The sequence below is a fragment of the Sylvia atricapilla genome, chromosome 1, assembly GCF_009819655.1.
Source record: "Sylvia atricapilla isolate bSylAtr1 chromosome 1, bSylAtr1.pri, whole genome shotgun sequence".
Taxonomy (NCBI): Eukaryota; Metazoa; Chordata; class Aves; order Passeriformes; family Sylviidae; genus Sylvia; species Sylvia atricapilla.
In genome coordinates, this window is record NC_089140.1 from 58,133,782 (window position 1) to 58,159,422 (window position 25,641).

Sequence of the window (25,641 nt, forward strand, 5' to 3'; positions counted from 1 at the left end):
TACTGTTAAAAATATACCTTCAGAAATTCTGTTGAAAATCAGTCTGGCTGAATGATCATGGGGAGAGAGAGGATCAACTACAGAAGAAATAGAGGATTTTAGGTTGAATTTCCACTCATTGTTTGCATGTTTCTCTTTGTGATTGTGTGTATCATCTACACTGTGATAAATACCAGGGACTTTTGATTTTGGTCTTTCTAAAAGATTTTCCTTATGTGATATCTGATTTAGGGAATAACTTGATTCAGAGAGCAAATTAGTCTTGTAAGAATTCTTAGATTGCAACCAGAGTGATTTAATTTGAAGTTTGCCAGTAACTGAAAATTACATTTAGTAAAATGGCCTAGCTCTATATTCTTCACAAATATCATTATAGATATGTGCCTCTCTTTGCCTAGGGCCCTCGGGGTCCAAAGGGTGACACTGGTTTGCCTGGATCACAAGGACCTAAAGGACAACAGGTATGAAAAAAATGCATAGGAGAAAGTAGATGTTGAGAAATGTGCTAGATGACAAGTACTTAGCGACATTAAAAGTTTAATGATTCTTATTTTGGTAGGAATTGTGATTTTAGTAAGTTTATGTGAAAAATGTACTAGGTGGAATGTGAAAATGCTAAATGACATCCCTTGATATAATCCCACCAAGAGCTAATCTTCCTGTCTCAGTGTTGAAATTCATCAGTGCAGTATGCACATATCAGACTAAGTCTCTTTAAACATTAAACATGTAGTGACCTCTTCTTGCCAGCTGATTTCTGTGCTGACACCCTGGGATCCTATCCAACAGCCCAAATAAAAAAAGATAAATCAATCTTTTCCTCCTTCTATGCCAGAGAGAGCTTTACCTGCAGAATGAAGACTGTGATTTTCAATTCCCAATGAAAGAATAAGACTTGAGGAGCTCTCTTCTCAGGATTCTTTCTCTTGTTTCTTCCCAAAAAAATGTGTATTTTATAGCACTGCTGAGAGGTTACTTAGGACTGACTCTGCTCTTTTGTAAATACTGCAGCTGTTCTAGTTTTACCCTCTTCTTATCCACCTTCAGGAAGCAGGGGAGAGGAACGTCCAGTATTTTGGGGATACCAAACACAAAAAACAGAAACACTTTTTGCTTATTCTTTCTAGCTGAACTCACTTTCTCATAAGCAATCGGAAGACTTGGAAATGGTTAATTATGGTTTAAATGGGGTAGCAGGTGAACAGCATTGTCATTGCTCAGAAGGAAACTTTTCAGGCCACAAATACCAGTGCCTTTTTTTCATAAAGTTTCCTGTTCTTTTACAGAGTACATTAAATGATCAAGCTCAATGTCAAAACCAGTTGGGTGATTTTTGGTTTAGGTTGTGGAGATTTATACTTTTGTGTTTTGGTTGGTGCTTTCTTTTTTTTGCTTTTGGTGTCCACACTGGCAAGAACTCAAAGCTTGGAAAGCATTTAATTTTGAACCCACCAAAAACATCCTGATGTATCTGATGGTGTCTCTGAGCTGTGAACACCAGGCTATGTTCAAGAGTGATGAAGTTTGGGAACCACAGTGAAGCTGTACAGACACCTAGGAGCATTTTACTTGAAGGATCATTAAATTCAACCTCAGGTCCATAAACTCTCACAAAAGATAAAGTCAGTGAAGTCAATCAAGCCTTAGGGAGACTCCAAAGTATCCAAAGTATCTTCAGGGAGACTTCAAAGACTCACAATGGTTTAAGAACCTGTGAGAAGAACTGAGTTACACCACTCAGAGCTCAATGAAAGGTCTATAACCTGGACTGTCATTTTAATCAGCAATGCAATTTCTAGCTTCAAGCCAGATTTCTTCCATGAGATCTTGGGAAAGATGTTGTAGCAAGTCGCCTGAGGTAGGAAGAAGAAAGTTATAGCTGAAAGATCCAGAGTGGGAACCATGCACCTAGCACTGGGAAGTGATAATTCATGATGGTGGAATAGGAGTGCTGAGGGTCACAGTTTGGATGCTGAGACTTGGCCTTCATTAAAGTTAATGAGGTTGCATCATGCCAGGCACATAGAGAGAATGACTCGTACTTTCCTGGTAGTAAAATCTGAACATACAGTGCTGTATTAAAATGGTGCATTTTCAGCAGGATTTGCTGACCATCAAGCTGATGGTAAACAAGAAGACGCCAATAACATGTCTGCCTTTGGCAGAGAACTTTTGTGAACACAGCATGTTTCACATAGCTACTGTATGGAGAGCAATTTAAGTATTTTTAAGAAAAATAAGAGCTTATTCACCTCAGGGAGATAATTTTAGTGTACTTTATTATGTGTTAAGAAATATCATCTCTTTTCTTCTGCAGAATCAAGATTCACCCTACTCATACCGATATCACTTTTTGTTTGATATCACAGTATGACTAATCTTTCATTCTTCAAAGAAAAGTAATGCTGCTTTGACTTCTTCTGATTCACTGGGAACTGCGTTGTAAACAGTAATTACTCTGATAATTGCAGGGTGAAAAGGGAGAACCAGGAGCTATCATTTCTGCAGATGGATCTTTAACTGAATTATTAGGAAGAAAAGGGGAGAAGGTGAGCTAATACTGTGTTGTGTTCCTCCAGATTTGGTGGCCATGCTACCAGCCAGCTCTTCTAGACATTGCAGGAATTGTCCTTGTGATTGCTCTCTCTGTGTTGGTCCTCAACAGGGTGAAACTGGAGTGATGGGACCAGTGGGACCAATGGTAAGATGATTCCAAAGATGGATTTTTTTTTTTTTTAATTTTGCTTTGGCCTTACAGATGTTAGTAAATGTAAAGGTAAATTGGTTTAGCTTTTCTTTCCTTCTGAGTAGGGATGATAAGGAGTATTCATGCTTCAGGGTGGTCAGTGTCCTTCAGAAAAGAATGTGTTTGTTACATATGTGGTGCTGTGAACTGCTGACTTGATGCGGAGTTTAAATTCTGGTAGAACAAATGTATCTGTTACTATCTAAACCGACAGTGAAATATCATCAGAGCTAGGAAATTTACATGACTTATGACTCTGAGTGAACTGGGTTTGTTTAGCCCTGAAGATAAAAGACTAAGAGGAGCTTTAATTGCTCCCTGCTGAGGCCTGAAAGGGAATCATAAAACAAGTCAGGTCTTTCTCAGTGATGCACAGGGAAAAGACAAGTAACAAAGATCACAAGTTCCAGCAGGGGAAATTTCACTTAGATATAAAGACAAAAATTCATGTTAAAAGTGATGAAACACAGAAATAGGTGCTCAGAGAGATGATGGATTCTGGAAAAAGGTGTTGAGTGGCATGACCTAACCTACAAGCCTAATTTACAAGTTTTGTCTTGTAAGCAAGAGGTTGTGCAAGAGGATCTCTCTCTTTCCACCTAAATTATTCTCTGTTTATATTATTTACATTAAAACAACTAATTGCATCAGCTCAATTTCTGTCATTGCCAAAAAATTGCAACTGTGTTAGATTCTGAGAAAGGTGCACACCAGTCAGTAGAGTAAGATCATGCACCAAAATCAGGATTTAGATGCCTTCTTTCAAGTACTTGGTCTAATACTTTTGACTGGACACAGAAGGTTGTAAGAAAGCACAAGAAATTAGTTACAAAATAAGAACAGTTGCCCAGACTCAGTAGAGTTAGGGTGCCAATTTTTTCTAGTCTAGTATTTCAAAAGTCAAGGACGTTCTTTGTTTCTGCTTTTGATGTAGCCAGGTCACTGTTGTGCCTCAGTGAATGTTAGTAGGTGTTGACATTTCTGCGCACCAAGGTGCGTAGGAGATTTTTACATCCGTTTCCGTTGTCTTCAAAAGAGCCTAACTGGGCGTGCTGAGTAACTTTCTTAACTACAGTATCAAAATACCCTGAGGAGGCTATCCTAACTTACCAGAAAAGATGTTCCTCTCCTCCTCCTTGTTTGACTGCAAGATGATCTACCCTTTCAACTTGACGCAGAATAACTTTGAATGAAAGTAGACTTCTGAGATGCGCCCATGCACATCACTGCTTGGAGAGGGTCTCTTTAACTCAGGAATTTGTCTGGTGAAGTTTTCAACAACTCTTAGGGAGAGATTCCACTACCTCTCTGGGCAGTACATTCCAGATATTTGACAAACTTTGGAGTAAAAAAAAAAATCCTTATATTTATTTGAAATTTCTCATGATCTGACTTGTGCACACTACTACTTGCTGTGCATCCTGCAAACATGTCCTTTTCCTCTCAGCTCCAAACTCATTGTACTGCCACAAGATGCTTCATACAGTTCCCCATGCAGACAAGGAAGTTCTTGCCAGCACTGGTGGGAATGGTTACACTTCAGGAAAGTGGAGCCTGTCTCAAGGCTTTGCTCAGCCAGTTCTCTTAGCACAGAACTCTAGTTTGATCATCGCTGCTGATGGGGTGATACAGTTTGCTGCTGTCTCATAGGAAAAAATCCCTTTGTAGTAAGCATGAGTCCTGTGCAGCAAAAATATACAGACTTCAAGTGCTGGGCCAGAGACTCTGAGACATAACTTATCAAAGGTTTTAGTGCAATGATTCTGTTCGACTTTCCTCCAAGTGAATCTCCAAGAACAACTTTGAGGTAGCAGGGGACTCTGATTGTTCCTCTCTGCTCTTAGACTCACACACAAATTTCCAGAATTTAAAATCAAATCTGTAGTCATTTCGAGACTTCAGCTGGGCAGAAGATTGGATTACAGGAGAAAGGAGCACAAGGAGCTGCAGAGGGGTAGCAGTTTGGTAGCAGATGAGAACTAGGGAGAGTCAGGACGCCAATACAATTGTTAGCAAAAGCAGAAGAGGCAGACTGGATTCAAGCTCCTGCCACAGGAGAAATGAGAATCTTTTTCAGGCTGGATCATGCTGTTCCCTGTCAGTGAAGCAGATAGCTGCGTATCACTGAAGGAGAGCACTTAGTACGAAGCTCAGTATCAGTCTGCCCAAATCTACTGTGCTGTTGTAAATGAAATTTCCTTTCGTAGTAAGCAGACTCCTGTGGCCTCCATGCTTCCTTCTTTCACTTCTGGCTGTGTCTCAGGGAGTTACTAACTCCTGACAGACTGGGCTGGCACTTACATGAAATAGTAAAGGTGGCCCCAGCTTAGTCAATGCTTGTTAATGTTTATTTGAAATCTCAGTTAAAGCATTGATCTTTATTCAAACTAAAAAAGGAGTCTGTTTCTAATCCTCTTCACTGCAGATTAAAGTTCGGATTTACATAATCTTTAAAGGCTCAGGTACCAAAGAGCAAAATAGGAAAATGCTTTTTTAGCATTTTGGAATTTTTTTTCAAACCTCATTATTGGATGTGTTATCATGGAAAGGTGGGTTGAATGTTGAAATTTTGGGGCACAATATTGAAATTCACATTCACCAGTTTGCCAGCAATCTTTTGCCTGATTGAGACACAGGCATTAACTTCGATCACATGGGCAAAAATTATCTTCAAACAGGAAATAAAATAGAAGATTAATAAAAGTTTACCATCTTCAAGCAGTTTCAGTTGACATTAGTGAGCATTAAATTCTGATTACAGTGGTAACATTATAAATGAATATGTTCATATGGTCACTGCTTACAAATTTCAGGTCTAATCCAGTCTTCAGTTTCAGTAGGATAAAAACTACAACAATTGATCCATGAATTTCAGCTAGAGAAATGATCATCAGATAAATTTTTCATGATTGTACATATCACTTTTCAGTGAAAAGATACCATGTGAAGGGTTAAACAAACCCACTGTCACACATAGGCAGTATCCGTGTGAGATCTACAGACAGATTATCTAACAAGTAATGCAAGAAAGATAATCTCAGCAGTTCAGCAGACTGAAAAAAGGAAATGAAACCAGAAAGGCTGACACGTACACAGAGAGGTTGTCTAGACCCTTGTGGTTTTCGTGAGTTTCAGGAAGCTGACAGCAGTTTAAAGTTTGTGGATCTTCAGATTTGCTGCTTTTTGTTGATCACTTGCAGGCTGCTTAGAGGCTGCATGCTTGCAAATGCCCCGTCATAGGTCATCCATAGTCCTGGACCACCTTTCCCAGGCAGCCTGCTTGTCCTCTCCTTTTGCAGTGGCTTGTATTACTTTGTGGAGCTTGGCGAGTCAGTCGAACTTGTGTACAGAAGGAATGATTCTGTTTCAACCATCAGGCCCATAAATCCACAAACCCAGGCTGGTGAGAGGCAAGTAGAAGCCTGACACTGCATGAATTCTTAGGCCAATCCACAGACATTTCCTCATTGAGCCTTATTCAAAAATAATTAGAAAAAGGAGCGGGGGGGAAGAAATAGATGAACAAAGCATACATCTCTAACTTCCTTTTCTTTTCCTAACTGGTGCATTTAATTTTTCTTCATTAGATGGTGAGTCAGTTTTGAACTGCACACCCTCCAAGGGGCTGGGAATTCTGACTATTTCAGATAGGTGGTCTTTTCCAAACCAGAGCTGACTGTTACGTGCTGTCCTCAGCTTCTGAGATCACGCAGTAGAGCAAGCAGAGAGAACGTTCTGTGCAGTCTCTACAGGCAATCACAGACTGATTTTTAATGTAGATATAAAACTATGAGTCTTATTCTAAATAATCAAATATAAGTCAACAAAACGGCTCATAATCATATTCTATTTTTTGTTCAGGGACCAATAGGACCTACTGGACCCAAAGGAGAACTTGGTTTCCCAGGACGCCCAGTATGTATTGTGCTCTCCAGTGGAATAAAGATAGAAAAGCTTGCTTCTCACACATACTAAATTACTGCTCCTTATTTCAGGGCCGTCCAGGACTGAATGGACTGAGAGGTGTGAAAGGTGATCGAGGTGAAGCATTCAATGTAAGTTTTTTGTATTTCAGTAAGTTGAAAAATAAGATCTGTTAAAATCTGAAGTCTGATTTATATTGGTTCATTTCAAATGATAATGGGACTAAAATTCTGAAATGTTCTAGAAATAACTGTTTCTGCTACTTTTTCTTGCTACTATCTAACAGCAGCCACTGAAAAGTTAACTTCTGGGTCCTTCTGGGCAGTTCTTGCAGATACACACAGTTGTGTCATCTCCCACGTGTAACAGTTATGTGTGTCATTCACTGCTACCATAGCAGCTTCAAATAGCAAAGGATTTGGAATTTCAGTTCTTTTATATATATGAACCAGGCCACCAGTGTGACCTCTCATGATGTGAAGACACTCCCACAGGCTCTGAGCTTTCTAGCCCAGGTACAAAGAGCAGTTGAGCATATCACAGGGAAGTGGTATCTACTTTACTAACAAGGAGATACTCACTAATACCTGCTGCCTCCTACAGTTACATGTATCCAAAATAGTGACTTCTGCACAGATAACAGCATATCCATGCTCACCTGCAACCTGTAATTGTGGAATGACGATGAACCAAGCTGCAAGTCTGTTCTCATGAAAATATTTCAGACAGGTTGTCTCATGACAAACATTGAGACTGGACCACACAACAGCTACCTCTGCTGAGCATAAACAATAAGCTTCACAATAGCAGAGTAATCTGTGTGGTTGTTCTGATGTCATGGGACAATCTGTGTTAGGAAAATTGGTACCCATGCCACAACAGCAGCCAATGCTATTTCATCTGCATCAGAGATAACGCTGGGAAAAAAAATACAAGGGTTTGTTAATGTTTTAGCACAAAATCAGTATCACTGTATTTCAGTAGAGCAATTTCTGTAAATGGATTCTGTTGTAGGAAGTCTCTGGTTATACTTTGTTCAAAAGAAAAAATATGGCACACAATCTGCAAGGCACAAGTGTCTTGTCTAGCTAGACAATAAATGTAAGTGGGATGATACTGCTTTATTTGAGTAGCAAGGAGACTGAGAACTGGTAAGTATCTTCACAGAATTGGCAAGTATTTAAGTATTTCCACAGCAAAAAAGACCAATTGAATGTGGCTCACACCTCTAGAAGAAGGTATAAAGAGAAATATAGTTCCTGGAAAGTGAAAAAGACAAATTAGACAAATTCTAATTGGAAGAAAATGACAGAAAAATTACTACCCACTGACAGAAAATATGAGAGTAGATTTTCCTTTCCTCCGTATCTTCAACCAATATTGAAGTTCATTTTCTGGATTGTCTGCCTTAACCACACAAAAGCTATTGTAGCAAGTATAACTAGGTGAAGTACATCAGGTGACAAGTAAAATCAAACAAGCAAACAAAAGAGGCTACATGTTCTAGTAGTCCTTCCTGGAGTGCTCAGGGAAGATAAAATCTAATGGATCTCTAATAATTGATGAGATGACATATGTCACCATACAGAAAGTTGCATTGATGTGGACTGAAAGGTGAACACAGCCTTGTGCCAAGTTTTCAGATTACACAGTAAAGAGCTGACACACATTTTTTGTAAAAGGCAGTCATGCCTCCAGTCTAGCAGAGGTCCTCAGGGCTGTTAATTAGCATGGGCATATCTGACTGGCACTTGAAAATTTGTGAATCTTAGTAGTCTTGAGAGATCTAGATCAGTGTAAAATACCTAATTTTCCTTGGATGAGAGATACACTATCTTTAATTTAGTTTCAATATGCAGTGCTCTAGGTGTTCCAGTTTGCAAGTGGGGTTTATTTTGGTCTAATATCTTCTTTCACTTTTTCTTACCAGGGTCTACCTGGCTTGCCTGGGCCCCCAGGGCCCCCTGGACCTCCTGGACGTATACTTTATATCAAAGGAGTAAGTTCAGCTGGGGATCAGTGACTGGTTTGTAGCAGAAACGTGCTGCTCTAGAAGCATTTTGCAAAAGGAAACATCAAAACAGGTTTCAGTCAACACAGTTCACTGTGGGTGACCATGCTTGTGTGCAGAGAAAAAAAGATATCTTAACCAAAGCCACTGTCATGGAAGAGTTTTGTCCCCATGGCCCCACAGAGAGGGACATGATGACAGACCTGGCACCAACTGGGCTTTCTTCTAGAGCGGTGTTGGATTTGTTTCTAGGCTTAGCCTCATCATGACTGTTAGATCTATATGGTGTGTGATATGCTGTATCATACCTATGCTCACTAAAGTAATTTCCCTCCTGTTTTCAATAGACAGTTTTCCCAGTCCCTCCCAGGCCTCATTGCAAAATGCCAGTAAGTCACACATGCAGAATCTGCTCTTAGCAGGATGCATGGCCAGGCCAGAACATAACCAAAGCAGCTGTATCCCTAAATGCCATAACCCTGCAGCTTTTCTCCCCCTGCCTTCTGCTTTGCACCAGGGATGTGTTTTACTTGCTCTTCAGGATGAAAGATTTTCAAGTGTTTAGCCATATATGAAAACTTATCCATCTATAAAATATGTAACAGAACTAGAAACAGTCGACTCTTTTACTTCAAGCACTTCTATTACTTGTTTTTTCTAACACTTTTGCCTTTCAAAGCTTGTGTTTCCATAGTTCAGGGGTTGCTTTGGGGACCTGAATGTGTATGCATACAGCTACAAGTATTTTTTTAGACATATGTATAAATAGAGTCCCCATGTTGTTACGTCTTTAGCTGTTTTTAATTTGCCTTTCCAAAATAAGATTTGTTATGTATTTCACTGTGACATGAAAGATGCATCAGAAAAGATCATGTTCTTTATTGTGCCCTCAAATGCAATCAGTTCTTATAGAATGGCAGCAGGTGAAGACCTGCCCCTCCTTTCCAAAGAATATGACAAAGCTTTCATTACCTTCAAACGACCTGCAGTTTCACACATAGTATGAAAAGAAAGGAGATGGATTTCATATTTTCAGAATGCCCTAGTGCAATTTTTGTTTAATGAATTACAGAAATTTTATCCTAGAATAAATGGTGGACATAGTTCAGTCCTGGAAGTATTTTCCCTAGAGAAATATCCTGCTGTTAAGCTGTGGGGTATGTACTTGGAAAGGATTCTGTCTTTGGGAGCCACAGGCCACTCCTGAATAGTGTAGACTGTGATTCTGCTTTTCTGTTAAACTGTACAGCTCTGAATAATACTGTGCCCTCTCCTCCAATTTGCATTCCTATTCTTTTTCACTTATTTTAGAGAAACAGCTCTTGACTTCCTCTATACTAGATGTATTGATACTCATCATCACCCTAACCTCACTGCTGAAGAAAGTTGCATCCCAACTTGTGACCTTTCTGGGAATTAATGATAAATAGTCATTACTCTACAGTAATTTGCCATTTCTACAGTTTTGGCCTATCACCTCCACTCATCTTTTTTTTTTTTTTTTTTTTTTTTTTTTACCTCTTTGAATTTCTCCCTTAAATCTGCTCACCCCCATTGTATAACACTGTTGTACATTGATAACATACATCCATAACCACATACATATTTGTCAGCCTCACCTCTGAAATCTGACTGGACAAGGTCCTGAACAACCTGCTGTAGTTGATCCTCCTTCAGGCCAGACAACCTCCAGAGATGCCTTCCAGCCTCAACTCTCCTCTGAATCTCTGTGGAATGGTTCAGACAAAACAAGCCTATTTTCTCTGAATTTCAGATAATAATAGCCACTTTTCAGGAGAGTTACAATCAGTGGAAAATAGCACTAACTTTTACATGCACAAGTAATAGAAACATATACTTGTAAACATCTCTTCATGCACCTGAGTGTGCTAGATTCGTCCTCCATTTGTGAGCAATCTCCTAAACCTATCCAAGTTTATAGATAAGAAGTCTGCTGTTCATGCCTACATAAATGAGTGTTGATAAAGAACTACAGAATTAACCCCATCAGTTTCTCTCATGGGGACTGAACTTCTGAAGTTAATGGAATTATCCATGTGAGTAAGACTTCTACAGACTAATACTATGGGATTAGCCAGATGCAGCAACTTCCATTTTTTCATAAACTTTCTTAGTTTCTTATAAATAGTACTAGAAAGTACCAAGATTTTCAGGCATTGTGCCATATTTCAGTTTCTGCATCGTCCCTGTTTTGAGGACAGGCACAGAGGTAGGTGGCATGCCCACTGTAAAGGTAGCTGATGTCAGAAGAGGATAGACTAGAATAGCTTCTGTCTCCCCATTGTGCTCTCAATGCACCTGGAGCACGGGTTAACAACAGACATAACCTAGCCCTGGTTTGATGAAAAGTATTCTAAACAAGCTGTTATCTCACAGTCAAAAATCAAATCCTGCTTCCAAACATAGTGTTTTAAATTCAGAATTCTTCTTGGAGAATGAGTTTTCTGATGCTTCACTGACACAACTGAGAGCAGGATTTGCTGATGCCTCCAAAATGCATGATGTCACTTTTTGCTGAAAGCATGTTGCATGTCAAAGAGAGCATAATCCTCATAAAAACTTGATCAGCTAATACTCAGAGTCATTAATACTAGAGTCAAACTGGAGATAATCCCAGGGTGTTGTTGTAATATTTACTAGCATGTAAACTTGCCAGACTTTTCAGTCACACTAACTAATGCATTTCCATTGCTTAATATGTATGGATAATTTTTGATTGATTCCTTTGTCTGAAGGTGAGCACTCCCTATCCTGGAAATCAAGAAGTTCCTAATGACCGTGGTGGGTAACTCTTTTCTCGAACTTTGGTTTAAATAAGTTCTCTTTTTTTGGTTGAGTTTTTCATACTTAAGAGCTTTTTGCTTTTTCTTGGCTATTGTATAATGTGAGGGGAGGGGAGGGAAAGGGGAATGGGAAGGGAATCTGGAGATAGTAGAAGATGTGGTATGCAACACTCAGTTGTAATTCAAGAACTGTTCCTGCATCTGCTGTAGTGAAATTCACAAACGAAAAAAATAGAACCAGGTTTGTTCAGAGGGTCTTAGGCTGGGTGGTTAAGGAAAGGGGAGTAAAAGATTGACTTGTGAGATAGAGATTGTCTTGCATACATGGATTGGGAAGAGAGGAGAGTTGGGCCATTCAATGATCATGAGTGAGAAGGGCATAGGGGGACAGGAGGCATGTGCCTCACATATATGGAAAAGTCTGCTCCCACTTTCAGTGGTTTGGTTGTCACTGCTACAGTCTCTGCTATTTTCAAGTTCTCATGAATTTGTGTTGCTTTTATGGCAGGCACTGAAGCAAGTAGAGATTCCTGGGGACTGCACAGTTCAGCACACTTAAAAGGAGAAAAGGGAGACAGAGGTGCTCCAGGACCACCAGGTATACTGAATCTAATATGTCATTGACATCCTGTGGAGGAATATATGCTTAACTTAAAAAGCACTTCAGTAAGATACTTGGCTAGTTATCTCTGGAGCCTTACCTTCCTGGAGATTTACCCCAGTGGTCCTTGATGAACTGACACACAGAACAGCAAAGCTCAGAATATTATCCAAAATGTCTGCTGAAAAGACAGACTGCACATTTGTGAGCATTAGGAATGTGTTAAGTACAAGAATATATATCAAAATGTAAATGGCTGGTCAGAGATTTTTTTACATTTTAGAAGGACATCATGGGCACTTCCTGAGCTATCATTTGCTGTCAGTCTTTCTGAGCCAATTGTGCTAGAATCCAGTGCTTCACATTTTGGGGTAATACACCTGTGCATTCTGAGTTCAAGGCAGTCAGTTGATGGTGACAGTCCCACTTCTAACAGGACGTGGAAACAGATTATTTCCATTTCAACCAAATTTTTAATATTTCATTATTTATTTGTGAAAATCACAAGGAGTCTGTCTGCACTGAAAATACCAATTCACTAGCAGTAGGAGCATCATAAGAATTATTCCTCACCCAAAGATTTGCTTTCTGTATCAAAAAGTTGATATACATTGCTAATTCTTACAAGTTCAAAAAGAGTTACAGAAACAAGCATCTGTTTGAAAATATTCTAATAACAAATGCTTCATTTTCTGTACATTTTTTGAAATCTCATATAATTAGATTGGTGCCAGAAATCATTTGAAATAGAAAGTGCAGTATATTTAACTAATGTTGCTATACCATATTTATAGTAATTTTCCTTTAATGCATTGATAATAACTATATTCTCCCCATATAATAACTTTATTAACCCCTCACTTTATCTGCATGGATATTTCTGTCTTTGTTCCAAAGACATAATTCTGCTGACTGAAGATGATGTTTTGGTTATTTGGAAGACAACATCTGTTTGTTTTTGTAAAATCAATTGTCCTGTCTTGTCCTCATTAATTTTTGTTCTGATCTAATATCTTAAAACAAGCAATAAGTGATTTCCAGTCATCTTGTCAAAAGAGGAAGCAAGAAGATTTCCTTTTCAAAAAAAAAAAGAAAATTTTCTCTTTTGTGCTGGCATATCCACCATGAACATGTCTGCTTCTTTTCAGGTTCTGTATTGAATGCAAATTAATGTCTAAGAAGCATTTTCTTGCCTCTATCTGATGATTTCTTGATAACGAGAAGATTATGAGAGGATTGTGCTTATGATTTTGCTGTAAAACTGCAGCTAGTAAAGAATGGCAAAACTAACATAAGGATTCTGGTCAAACTGAAAACTAAATTCTCTTTTCTCCTAAAATAACAGAGATTTATTCATTTGATCAAATACATCAACTGGCTCAAATATTTTGTTCAACATGAAGTGGAAGCATGCTAACTAAGACCAATTCTGTTGCTGCTTTAAAAAATATTCCTGTTTGGGTTTTGCTTTATGATGTAGTTGCTAAAATATTCTTTCACACAAAGCAGTTCTCTAGTTCTCACAGGTGTCCACATAACCACTGACAGGGAAAATTTACAAGCCAGTCATTGCATAATTAAAATACAGGAGTTTTTCAAAAAACCTTTTCTGATGGGAAGGTGGCTGAAACTCTTTCCACTACATTTGTTGAGTTCCAGGAACCAGAAAAGCTTTTTGAACTGTGGTATTTGTCCATGCAGTGGATTTATTTTTGCTTCTCACGAAATGTCACCTCTCTAACCTCATAAACAGGGTCTATCAATTGATAACATGCAAAAATATGAAGCCAACACAAAAAGTGTGAGAGCAAACTCAACCAACATGGACTTCTTGTACCTTACTCAGACCTAGATTCATCCTATAAAGACCTCAGATAGTGCTCAGTGTAGAGATTAATACTAAGTAACATCTGAGAAGGACACCTGCCGTTCCATTTGACCTGTCCACCCCCCTTCCCCTCACAAGGATCAAGCAGATCATTGCTGCAAGCTGTAATTGGTAAGGTTGGAATAAAATCCCAACAGGTGCCATAATGAAAATACATTTCTGCCCCACAATATCTGCTTGATTTTATTTTATCTAAGGTGGCACACAGGAAAATGAGCCCTATGGCTGGCAGAGGGTTGGGCCCAAAGATCTCAAAAATTAACCAAAACACGTTTGAAGGAAATGCATTGAACTATTATGGGAAGCTGCAAAATAGGGGTTTTCTTTCCCAAATGTACACCAAGCAGATAATACTTGAAGGCTTTTTGAACCTTTTGTGATGGACAGCTTTGGCTGACCAACAATGGCAGACAACATGGGTGGTATAACCATTGAATCTGATATTGGCTTTCATTGCAGAAAAATGTTGAGGAAGAGTTATTATACAATTGGCAGCATAGCAGTAACACTGTGTCTTGTCAGCTCTGGTACTGTCTTCGCAGGAAAGATCACACATCTACTGATGGATCACCCCACATGGTAGTTTCAAAATATGTTTCAAAACACATGAAAAGCTTCTCTTTTACCTTGGCTTTCATCAAAGGGGTTATTTGGATGCTTGTCTTTCACTCCTCTTCCCAGCTGCTATGTTTTCAGAAAACTGGGAATTTTTCATATTTGAGCCTTCTTTGCCTTTAATTTTTCTAAAATCTCAATCAGATCCTGAAGTTATTAAGGTGGAAGAGTGACAGACAAGATAGAGCACAGACAAGATAGGCTTTATAAGTCTTGCTTTGTTAGAGAACCAAACTAAAAATATCTGTTTGATATGAAGGTTAATGCCATTATTGTAAATAGTTTTCCTTTAAACTCTTAAGCCAGTAATACCAAAAGCAGGGCTTTTAAAAGGAAAATTACAGATAATTATTGTACTTTATTGTATTTTTTTCATTTTTCAGGTCCACCTCTGCCACCATCATACTTCAGCCACTTTATTAATAGCATAAAGGTAATTATATCCCATTTGTGTTTGAGTTCTGCTAAGCTTTTTTAAAAGTGTTCTTTACTATAAATTAAGCACAAATCAATGCAACATGGTGAAATACACAAATATAAGGGCTTCAGCAAATACAAATTAAATTCATTTCCTAAACTCCAGCTACATAGGCAAGTTTTTTACAAGTATAGAGATAGCAGTTGTCACAGGTCTATAAAAATTATTTTTGAAAGAAACTTTATTACTGAGGCTTTTTACCTTCCCAGTGGTATTAAAGTGAGTCATAATTCACTGTTACCTAACACATCCACCTTAAATGAATGCTTTTGTTTCCATGCCAGCTAAGGTAAAAGACATTCATTACCTAAAAGGCTTCTAGAACACTGGGTGAGGGGAAAGGGGAGTGGAAATCACTTCCATGTTATGTTATTTATCTTTTAAGCACATTGAATAAAATTAAATTATGGGAACTATTTTTCCTGGAAGCTCTTACAGCAAAGTATACTCATACCTTGATTTGTTCGGTCTCTCTCTGCTCCATTATTCTCTTGGCTGCTTCAAGTGACAAAAAATAATAAAAACATGATATTATTTTAAATGTTTGTAGGTGAATTAGACTCTTTATCACTAAAAAAGCTGATAATTTTTGAATCAAAATATTATTTAATTATGCTACCAAAAGTGTTGTGCTGACAGTCTCTTGGAAAATTCTTAGTGCTGCCTGGTTTTAGGACTTTATTTCTGCTTGGTTGAGTACACCCAAGTTATTCCTATGGCATGAAGTGTCCCATGGATGTGGCAAAGCTGATAGGGTTTTACCTTACAGTGTAGTGTCTGTAGCTTTACAGATTTAGCTGCCAAGAACCCATTTTTCATCTAGTTCTTCAACACCCCAAAACTGGCCTGGAATAAAGAAACCTTGTGAGTCATGTTTACTGGGAATCTACAAAGACTAAAAGTCAGAGGAGGAGCTATACAAGAGGAGCTACATAGCCATGTCCTCTGGCTGTCTGCAGATACCTGCCATTCTTGCTTTGCCCTTTGCTTCTTCTATCCACAGGTTTGTTTCTCAGAAACATGATAAAAATAGACAAAAAAAAATACAACTGAAGGGGAAAAAAAGCGCAGACAAACAGAAAAAAATCATGTGAAGAGGAATGTATATATGTTGTGGCTCATCTTGCACAGCGACGTAATAATGTAGTACTTAAATAATTCTTCTTACCTATTGCTCTGTTTCCCAGACTAACTGATAATCATCCATGCAGAACAGAAGACATACTATTTCAAGTGTCTGCAGTTTTGTGTGGTGTCTCCTCTGTTATCCTGGCACTCACCCCCACCCTGCTCCGTTCACTTTGTCGCATACTTTCAAATAGCTGTCCATCCAATGTCAATCTTGCTTTGCTTTTTCCCTGGTGATGGAGGAAAGCACAAAGCCAGGCATTTATGCTTCCTCCAACTTTCTCTTTGGCTCCAGCTACAGCACTGAACAAGGTTTTGCTGGGCAGAATCACAGGAAACAGCAATAGAGGCATTTTCTCTGCCTCCACCTAACCCCACCTCCCCTAGCCCTTGCCCTGAGTGAGCCTTGCAGCCTCAATAGAGAAAACATACCTTTTCGTCCCATATCACAGAAGAAGAAAGTGATGTCAAAAACATAGTTTCAAGCAGGTGCTTTCCTTTACCAAACTCAGAGATGTCATGTAAATTTAAAAGTTTAGTGCATTGTGTTCTTGTCTTACTTCAGATCAATATTTTAAAATACATTTTCTTCAAAGGGTGAAAAAGGAGACAATGGAGTCACTGGTGTAAAAGGAGAAAAAGGAGAACCCAATGGAGGGTTTTTTCTGACGGGACCTCCTGGACCACCTGGAAGACCAGGATTAATTGTAAGTCAAAGAAATTGTAGAATGGGAATATTTGTGACTACCCATTTAGAATTAATTTAGAAGGCACTAAAAAGAGATAAACATCAGGATTTCTAGGAGCTATACAAAAATTGACGTGCTAAGCATCAGATGAATAGAAGAAAATTGCATTAAGTGTAAACACAGACACTTCACTGTTGTGTGTAGAATTATTTGCTATGAAATACAGATGTAATGTTGTGCTCAGCTGTCTCATATAGCTACTCCAGTATGTAGATCATGCTATTAACAGCATTACAAATCAAAGCAGCATGGATAATTTGTGATGCTACTACTTAGACCCTCATAAATACCAAAATAGGCCATATAAAATTAGTCAGAGTCTGACTTGAAAATTATTTGCCATCTAAATAATTAATCCTATTTTCATAATAATCCAAAACTTGACTGAAAAGACCAGTATGTAGTCATCTGGACTATTTCTATAAAATTCAGCCATTGTCTACTATCTAGCTTTTAATTTTATCTTCTGGCAATTGCCTCCACAGCTGCTTTGGAATAAAATGCACCAGTTCTATGGAAACTAGTTTATCCCTGGGATCAGGCAACAAATATGTTCGTTGCATTTCTCTATTGCCATGTCTGTGTCAAGAACAAGAGTGGGCCACAGCTGAGGACGAAGTGTTAGGTTAGCAAGACCACCCTCAAAAATCTCCCATTATTCTATTCCACATTGCTGAGAACCATCTCCCTGTTTAGAAACTGTTCTACTGGCAAGAAGGAGCTGAATGGCACAGCTGAGCTCTCCTTGTCCACGGTCCAGTGTGTTCCATGTCTGCAGGATGGTGTGAGCACAGGGAGCACAAGCCCTCCTCAGTCAGGCTGAGGACACACTGCTAAACTGGAAATGAAGGGAGTTGAAGGCTTTTTATTCTGCAAGTCTGGCAGCTAGAGAGGTTAAGGGCTAACATCTGATCACAGGAGGAAGAAGACAGCACTCATCATGAGGTGTACACCCTGCATAGACAGACTTTACATTAAAGTTCTCTATAAACTCTCTGAGCCTATCAAAGGAATCAGTCTCTGTGAGCAGAGTAGAGATCCAGGACATTGAGAGCGCTGTTGAGAGTTTTGCAGGCATCAGCTGCTCAGGGATAGATATGAGAATTTTCAGAAAGCCTTCTGAAATTTAAATCCTTGACTTTATTTCAATATGTGGTTAATTTTTTTTCCCCATTATACCCATACCTCCTTGGAGAAAATTACATACAGACTCATGTCTAAATGGCAGTATGGTGGCAGGCATCTGGTAAATGTTGCCACCAGAGATGATGGCCCTGCAGCAGTGAAACCAATACATTCAAGGAAATATTTTTTATCACTGACAGGGACCAAAAGGGGACTCAGTTGTTGGACCCAGAGGACCTCCAGGGTTACCTGGCTTACCAGGCTTACCAGGTTATGGAAAAATTGGACCTCCTGGCCCACCTGGACCACCTGGACCACCAGGCCCTCCTGCAATATATGGCTCAGGTGAGCTTTTCAGTGTATATGCAAGTGTACAGCCACATGCCCACAACCCACACATGACCAGTTCTTTCATACTTGGAAGGTTGTCCCACCTGCACACCCTCTCTGCATACCTGAATCAGGTTGTTCCCTACTCTCCTCCTGCCCTCCACCAGTTTCTCCTAGGCAGGGAGTTGGAACTGAGAGCACAAAAGAGACAATTTCTTTGCAGAGAGTTTTCACTGACTAGTGCCATAGGAGTGTTACAGTGTGGAGGATCTTGCTGAGGCTGTGGCTGGGAGGACATCCGCAGAGTAGAGATAAGTTACATTGACAGCTTTGAAAAATCCGTCAAACTGAGCAGCTGGCTAAATTTGGGACAAAATGCTTTTCTTTTGGGGAAAGGAATTAAATCCAGCTGGTGGCCATCACAGAGAGTTTTTCCCAGGGCTCAGTATTGAGTCCAGACCTATCCAATATCAATTACCTGGGTTAGGGGATCAAATGCACACTTCAGGGAGCTTGTCCCCAAGCTGGGCAGGAAGGCTGATCTGCTGAAATGTTGTACAGATGGGTCTGGACAGACTGAACCAATGGGCCAAGGCTAACTCTCTGGGCCAAGTAACGCCAAGTGTCAGGCCCTGCCCTTGGCTCACAACAGTCTAAGGCAGCTCCACAGGCTGGGGCAGAGTGGCTGGAAAGCTGCCCAGCAGAAAAGGACCTGGAGGTGCTGGTTGGCAGTGGCTGAACACGAGCCAGCAGTGCCCAGGTGGCCAAGAAGTCCAATGGCCCTGGCCAGTATCAGCAACAGTGTGGCCAGCAGCAGGAGCAGGGCAGCAATCACCCGTGTCCCCAGTACTGCTGAGGCCACACCTTGCATCCTGTGCCTAGTTTTGAGCCCCACACTACAAGAACGACACTGAGGTGCTGGAAGGTGTCCAGAGAAGGGGAACAGAGCTGGGGAAGGGTCTGGAGCACCAGTCCTGTGAGGAGTAGCTGAGGGAGCTGGGGGTGTTTAGCCTGGAGCTAAGGAGGCTCAGGGGTGACTTTCTCTCTACAACTGCCTGAAAGGAGGGTGTAGCCAGGTGGGGCAGTCTCTTCTCCCAGATTACAAGCAACAGGACAAAAAGAAATGGCCCCAAGTTGTACCAGGAGAGGTTTACATTGTATATTAGGAAAACTTTTTTCACCTAAAGGATTGCCACTGGAACAGGCTGCCCAGGAAAGTGGTTGAATCATAATCTCTGGAAGCATAACCATGGCACTTAGGGACATGTTCTAGTAGTAGACTTCGCAGTTCTTGGTGTCACCAGTGGAGGTGATGATCTAAAGGGTCTTTTCCAACCCAAGTGCTCCTCTGATTTCCTGATGAAAAGGCAGTACCCACAGTAGAGTTTAGGTCTTGAATGAGACTGCTGGAGAACTGCTTCTAAAAACTAGTTGCAATGAGAATGCTGAATAGAAATGAAACTTCAGGTTGCTTACTCTGCCTTTAATGGTTTTCAACTTACTGGGTTAGAAAGGAGCAAAAAGTGCCACAAATAGTCACATCAAGAGAGGAATTTTGCAAACAAGGTGACATAAAAAAGAGTATGTGGTTAGAAATCAAATGTCGCAGTTCAAGACATTTGTGCTTTTGACTCATTTTGGGTCACAGGTTTCCTAGTGACAAGCCTCATACTGTTAATGTCAAGCCTTGGGTTGTGGTGGATGGGGTCCTGGGCTCCTCTCACATTACTTGACAGATATGCCTGAGAAAACTACTGATTCCTCCCTCTAGGATCTGTGACCAGCATGGGAAGACAGCCAGGTAAAACCAGAGCAAAGCATTCCTTAATCTCAGCTGAAGATGGTGTACCAGTAGAAATGGAGACTTTAACTGAATAGAGATGCTGTAACAGAGATCTGTTCTTCCTAAAGTTTTGACAAGTCTAGCAAATACAGGTCTCCATTGCTGAGAATTAGCAATTAGCCTGTTCTCACTTGTGCTTCCAGTGTGCTATTTTGGGGAGATGGCATATCTCTCTTCAATTTGTTCTCCCCAAGTATTTCTTGAACCTGGTCAGCCTCATTTATACAGCAGGTGAAACTTCCAATCTGTCTTCCAGTCAATGCTATCAATTTAGTGTTTATCAGAAGTATTCATCCTCTGAATAATATTTGAGAAAGAAAAAATCCTTAACATGTTCAACACTGAAACATAGGCCTTATGTGAATCAGCCCCTGATTGTCATCATACAGACAGATCTGCATCTGTGAAGCACATAAAGGTCTTCAGGCCTTTTCCTGTGTAATTTAGATTAAGCACTTCTGGATATTAGCTAAGAGATCCAGTCAGACAAAACAAATTTTTAGTAGTATTCCATCCCTATACTTTCATTTATGCTCTCTGCCATTAGTCTTCATCATCCTCCTACACATTTTCCTCTTTGCTTTGTAAAAGGGTTCTTTAGGCAGCACACATTTTACTAGATGTTCAGAATAGATGTTTATTTTCCCCTATCTTTAAGGTTCAGTTATCTCTTTTAAAGCTATTACTATCTGTAATTATGGAGTTCACATACTGAAGTACAGAGTTCACATATTGTGATATGGGGAAAGAGGAAATGATTATCTGCAAGTAACTAGCTCTAAACACCTCTAAACTGATGCCCTTCCCTTACCATTGGTATGAAGAACCTGCTCTGGAGTATCCATGCAAATGCCTCAGTGCATATTTTCTTCTTGGAAAAGGGGATTTCAAGGCTCCTCTGGGTTCACAAAACCAAACAAGTAAGGAAGGTCCTTGTGTCGAAGCTCCTTCTTACAAACAGCTTCAAAGTTCCATTATCATGCACACATTTGCACAAAATCCATGCTTTTAGTCTTCCATATCTGTGAATCTTTCCTGCCTTAAAAGAAAGAAGTTTTTACTCCAGAAACCAGGTCAAGAAGAAATTCTCTTTTGGAGTAGAGATAGATACTAGGTCCCAGGTAGCGTGAACTACAGCCTTAGAAGTCCAAGTTCATTTCCCTGAAGAATTCTTTTTTGCTTTGTAACAAAGACTGAGCTTACACACATGAATTTTTCATCTAAGGAAAAGTAAATTTTTGTTTGTCTTTACAACAAAAGATGCAATGTCTCCCTCAAAGCTTATATAGGCAGGAGCAAAAAGTCCTTACTCTTCCATGTGCACTAGCTAACAGCATTCTGGTCAATTTAAGTGAGGTTTGTTCTTCGTTTGCAGTTTCTACAACAGATTGCAATCTGTCGGCCTTAACCTCCCGAAAAACAGAGAAAAGACTGTTTTGTCATTGCTTCTAAAAAAACTCCTTAGAATGTATTTTCTGTAGTTGACTTGAGCTATTCAGGACACAGCTATTTAAAGCTTCCACTGCTCCTGGACACCATCACTAAATGCTTTCTTTGTGTCACTCACATTTTCTCTCAAAAAATATGACCTTCAGTATGTATTGTATGCTTGTTTTATTTTAGCAGCTGCAATGCCTGGGCCACCAGGTCCTCCTGGAGAGCCAGGGTCACCTGCCACCAGGAATCTGGTAAGAGAGCAAAATAAGGAATTTTGCTATAGAAAATTTTCTTCAAAACTTTTGGTGGTCACTGGTAGCACTGAAAGAAGAGTGAGAGTTACATCCTGTGTTTTTATTTAGTAGAACAGTTTTATAAATCACATAATTTTAAGATGTAAAGTGTAGATTTCCCTAGCAAATCTAAAAATCATTGTGCCAGAGAATACATGCTTTTTTTTTTTTCGTTTTCTTATATTATAAAATGAATTAAAACTGGATCCAAGGTATCCATGAACAAAAAAACCCAGCTACAGAAGTCTCAGTAATTTCTAAGTTAAGAATTCATAGTTTCTGTAAAAATAAAAAATAAAAATAAAATAATAAAAAAACCAACAACCACAAAACCTAACACCAAAAATGCCTAAGAAAACCACCTCCAAAAGCTCTATTCAAGCTAGCAGAGGGCATTCATTGCAATTCTCAGGGGAGAAACACATGTTCAAAGACTGGTGCCCCAAGACAGAAGACTGTAGTTGCAGGCTGGGAGCTACCGTCTCAGACAAAAAGTCTGACCTTCCTTAGGTCAAAATGAAGATTAAAAAAATATATATACAAATCTATAGTAGATTCTGCACTGTTTAAAAACTATTCATATGCCTTCTGACAATGAAGAAATAAGAAAAAAAAAGTGAAAGAAATTGCACTTTCCTGAAGTTTGTCCCAGTTTTAAACTACTGCAGTTCTATTCTGAGCTTTACCATTTTGACCCAGGATGCTAAACTGTAGGAGTGCAACAATCTTCACTTTGTAGAAAATTTGTACAAAATTGCTGTAGTCCTACTACAGTCCACAGAATGATGATGTTGGTATGACAAAGTAGCAAGACATTCATATTACTTTATGGATTAAATTACATAAAACTGACTTTATGAGCATTTCCTGCAGAAGAAGCCTTGATATTTATCTGTCCAAATGAGTCTGTTTAACTTGCAAAATATTTTGTGTGTCTGATGAATTATATTTCATTTTCATATTTGACAGGTTACAACATTCCAAAACATTGAGGCCATGTTGGAAAAAGTTCATTATGTAGCAGAAGGTACACTAATCTATCTGAGGGAAACCAGTGAGGTTTTTATCCGTGTTCGAAGAGGATGGAGAAAATTGCAGGTACTATTGCACTGCACCCTAAACTTGTCCAACTCCCTTCCTCACAATGAAGGTGAGGAGGATATTTTTACAGAGGAAGAGAAGTGTGGGTGCAAAGAATCCTTTTTTTTTTAATTCAGAAGCTCCTGGTAATATGTTTTTGTTCTACTCTTCTTTTTGGTTCTTTCAGCTTGGTGAGTTAATTCCTATCCCTGCTGACAACTTTCCTCCTCCAGCCATATCAAGCCATGTAAGTACAAGATATTGGACTGTGAAAAACTGAGTCTAGATGTGTGATACACTTGCCAGAAGTTGCATGCAGATCCCTGCACAACGTGATTTCCCACCTAGATTTGCCAGTTCAAAATAAGCATCCTACCACTACATAAGTTGCAGATTGATTTGCTTGGATAGTCATCTGTTTCCAGTATCTTCTGAGATTCTAAACACTACAGAGACAAAGCAACATTTACAAAAAGCAGAATAAAGTAAGATGCTAAAAAAAAAAAAAAAAAAAAAAAAAAAAAAAAAAAAATAAAAAAAAAAAAAAAAACAACCACACAAAATTCTGTTTCATAAGCCTGGAATCAGTCATACCAAGCCCTGATCCCCTTCAAGTAAGGTCAGAAAAGGATTTCTGAAAAGCAGATTTTCTTTGAAAGGTTATGGTCTTGCATTCAGTTTACCATAATCACCACCTGAATATAGCTTACCCCAGAGTGTGCAGAGGGTGTACTCTAAAGCCTCAATTGTTAGTTTGGACCTAAACTCACTCTGCAGTTATTGTAAAAACCTGCACTGAACATGCTCTCTGTCCAAAAAATTTTTGGGAGGATGAAAACCAAGAAATTATGAAGAGAATAGAGAAGGTTTTTTGATGACTGGTTAATTGGTCTGCTGAGAAAATGAAAGGGCAAGAGAGAGATAGGAAGGAGCATTGAGAAGGAAAATGGCCAGAAACAAATAAAAAAGATTAGGGTAGATCAGGGCGAAGTTCACCTAGCACACTGGGAAAATGTCTAGACCTCAAGTTAGAAGAAATTTTCTGCAGCCTCCAGTTGACACCACCTGAGTTTCCCATCTGCTACAGCCAGTGGCTTGTTACTCATACTTCCCATAACTAGAGAAGAAAACTTTGCTGTTCCTGAAACAATTAACAGGGTTGAGAAATGTTTCCACCCATTACATTTTCTGTTTTCACATCCTCCTTACCCTTTTAGTTTTGATTTTCCTCAACTGCTCTTCTGCTTCTACTGAGAGCAGGCTGCTTTCATGCAGGACTTTAGGTGTGATTAAACTTTTATTTAAAAAATTACTGAGTGTCTAAAATTCCGATTTTATTTTTTTTTGCTTGTGTTCATATAACAGGGATTTCAGTCTATTCCAGCACTGAGACCAATATCAAATATGAACAATGGAAAACCAGCAGTAAGTACGAGTTCTGTATTGCAGCTGCAGAGCTGTGCTTTGTAATGTGACAATTTGAGCCTGAGGGACAGTTGTGATATTTGCTCTTCAAACTCAAAGATTTTACTTCAGAAATTGACAAATACATTTCTTTAACTTGCTCAGACATCCCAGACACAACTTGAAATTGCTCTCCCTAAATCTATTTTCATCATTCCAGCCCATTTCCCATCGCAAAGTAAAGAAACTCTGAGTTAGGAATAACTCTTCACTTAGTGATTGCACCTGCAGTACAGAGTAACTTCTAGGCAAACAATAGGGTAACAATCAAATAATTAAAATATTCGTTACAATATTTAAAATCTTCTTGCTGTTGCTTGGCTTAGATTGACACTTTAAAACTAAAGCCTTTATTTAAAAGACTTTAAAATATTTAGATAAAGAAAGCAAGGTAACTGGCATACCTAAAAAATGAAGCCAGAAAGAAAAAAATAGCAAGAATGTGGATTAGTTATTGCATCTGTGCTGTTTGACTTAAGCATGCTACTTCTTGTATTTTAAATGGTATCTAGTCACATCTTACTACTTTTTTCCAGGTTTTTAGGATTTGGGATTTTGTTCATGTGAAAACTCAAAGGTTTCCAATTGAAAATATTAGCTGCTTCTAAAAGATTTTTGTTTTTAGGAGTATATAATCTTCATAGTCTCCTTAATGTTAAAAGATAAATTAATATTTCTGCTAAAGGTCTTGTGGCTCTGAGAAATGTAATGTTATGGCAACAAATAACTTTCATACCTGTTATGAGGGGTACATGTTCTGTGCTGGCAGGATGAGGGGGCTGTTCGGTTTCCAACATGTATCTTCCTTGTATCATAAACGTTTTCTTTTTTTTTTTTAATGGTTCCTTTTCTTCTTTTTTTCTTCCAGTTGCATCTGGTGGCTTTGAACTTCCCACTGTCTGGTGACATGCGGGCAGATTTTCAGTGTTTTCGGCAGGCCCAGCTTGCCGGTTTGACATCCACCTATAGAGCCTTCCTCTCATCACACTTGCAAGATCTGGCCACAGTTGTCAGAAAAACAGACCGACACCATTTGCCAATAGTCAATCTTCAGGTAAAAATGGGTACTTAGTTTGGGTTTTTTTAGGATAGGCTGTAGGTTCCCCAAAAATCTCAGAAAATAGC

At 39.2% G+C, this 25,641-nt stretch overlaps 1 protein-coding gene across 1 annotated transcript in view; it reads left to right on the plus strand.

The window, feature by feature from the left end:
- COL15A1 (collagen type XV alpha 1 chain) overlaps nt 1-25,641 on the plus strand; it is a 112,590-nt gene that overhangs the window by 84,417 nt on the left and 2,532 nt on the right. Inside the window, exons 24-40 of the mRNA XM_066323519.1 lie at nt 399-461; nt 2,472-2,549; nt 2,666-2,701; nt 6,608-6,661; nt 6,742-6,801; nt 8,601-8,669; nt 9,029-9,070; nt 11,438-11,483; nt 11,994-12,083; nt 14,973-15,022; nt 16,792-16,902; nt 18,270-18,414; nt 21,866-21,930; nt 22,942-23,070; nt 23,240-23,299; nt 24,418-24,477; nt 25,385-25,570. Coding sequence (XP_066179616.1) covers nt 399-461; nt 2,472-2,549; nt 2,666-2,701; nt 6,608-6,661; nt 6,742-6,801; nt 8,601-8,669; nt 9,029-9,070; nt 11,438-11,483; nt 11,994-12,083; nt 14,973-15,022; nt 16,792-16,902; nt 18,270-18,414; nt 21,866-21,930; nt 22,942-23,070; nt 23,240-23,299; nt 24,418-24,477; nt 25,385-25,570 — 1,344 coding nt within the window. The remainder of the gene's footprint in view (nt 1-398; nt 462-2,471; nt 2,550-2,665; nt 2,702-6,607; nt 6,662-6,741; nt 6,802-8,600; nt 8,670-9,028; nt 9,071-11,437; nt 11,484-11,993; nt 12,084-14,972; nt 15,023-16,791; nt 16,903-18,269; nt 18,415-21,865; nt 21,931-22,941; nt 23,071-23,239; nt 23,300-24,417; nt 24,478-25,384; nt 25,571-25,641) is intronic.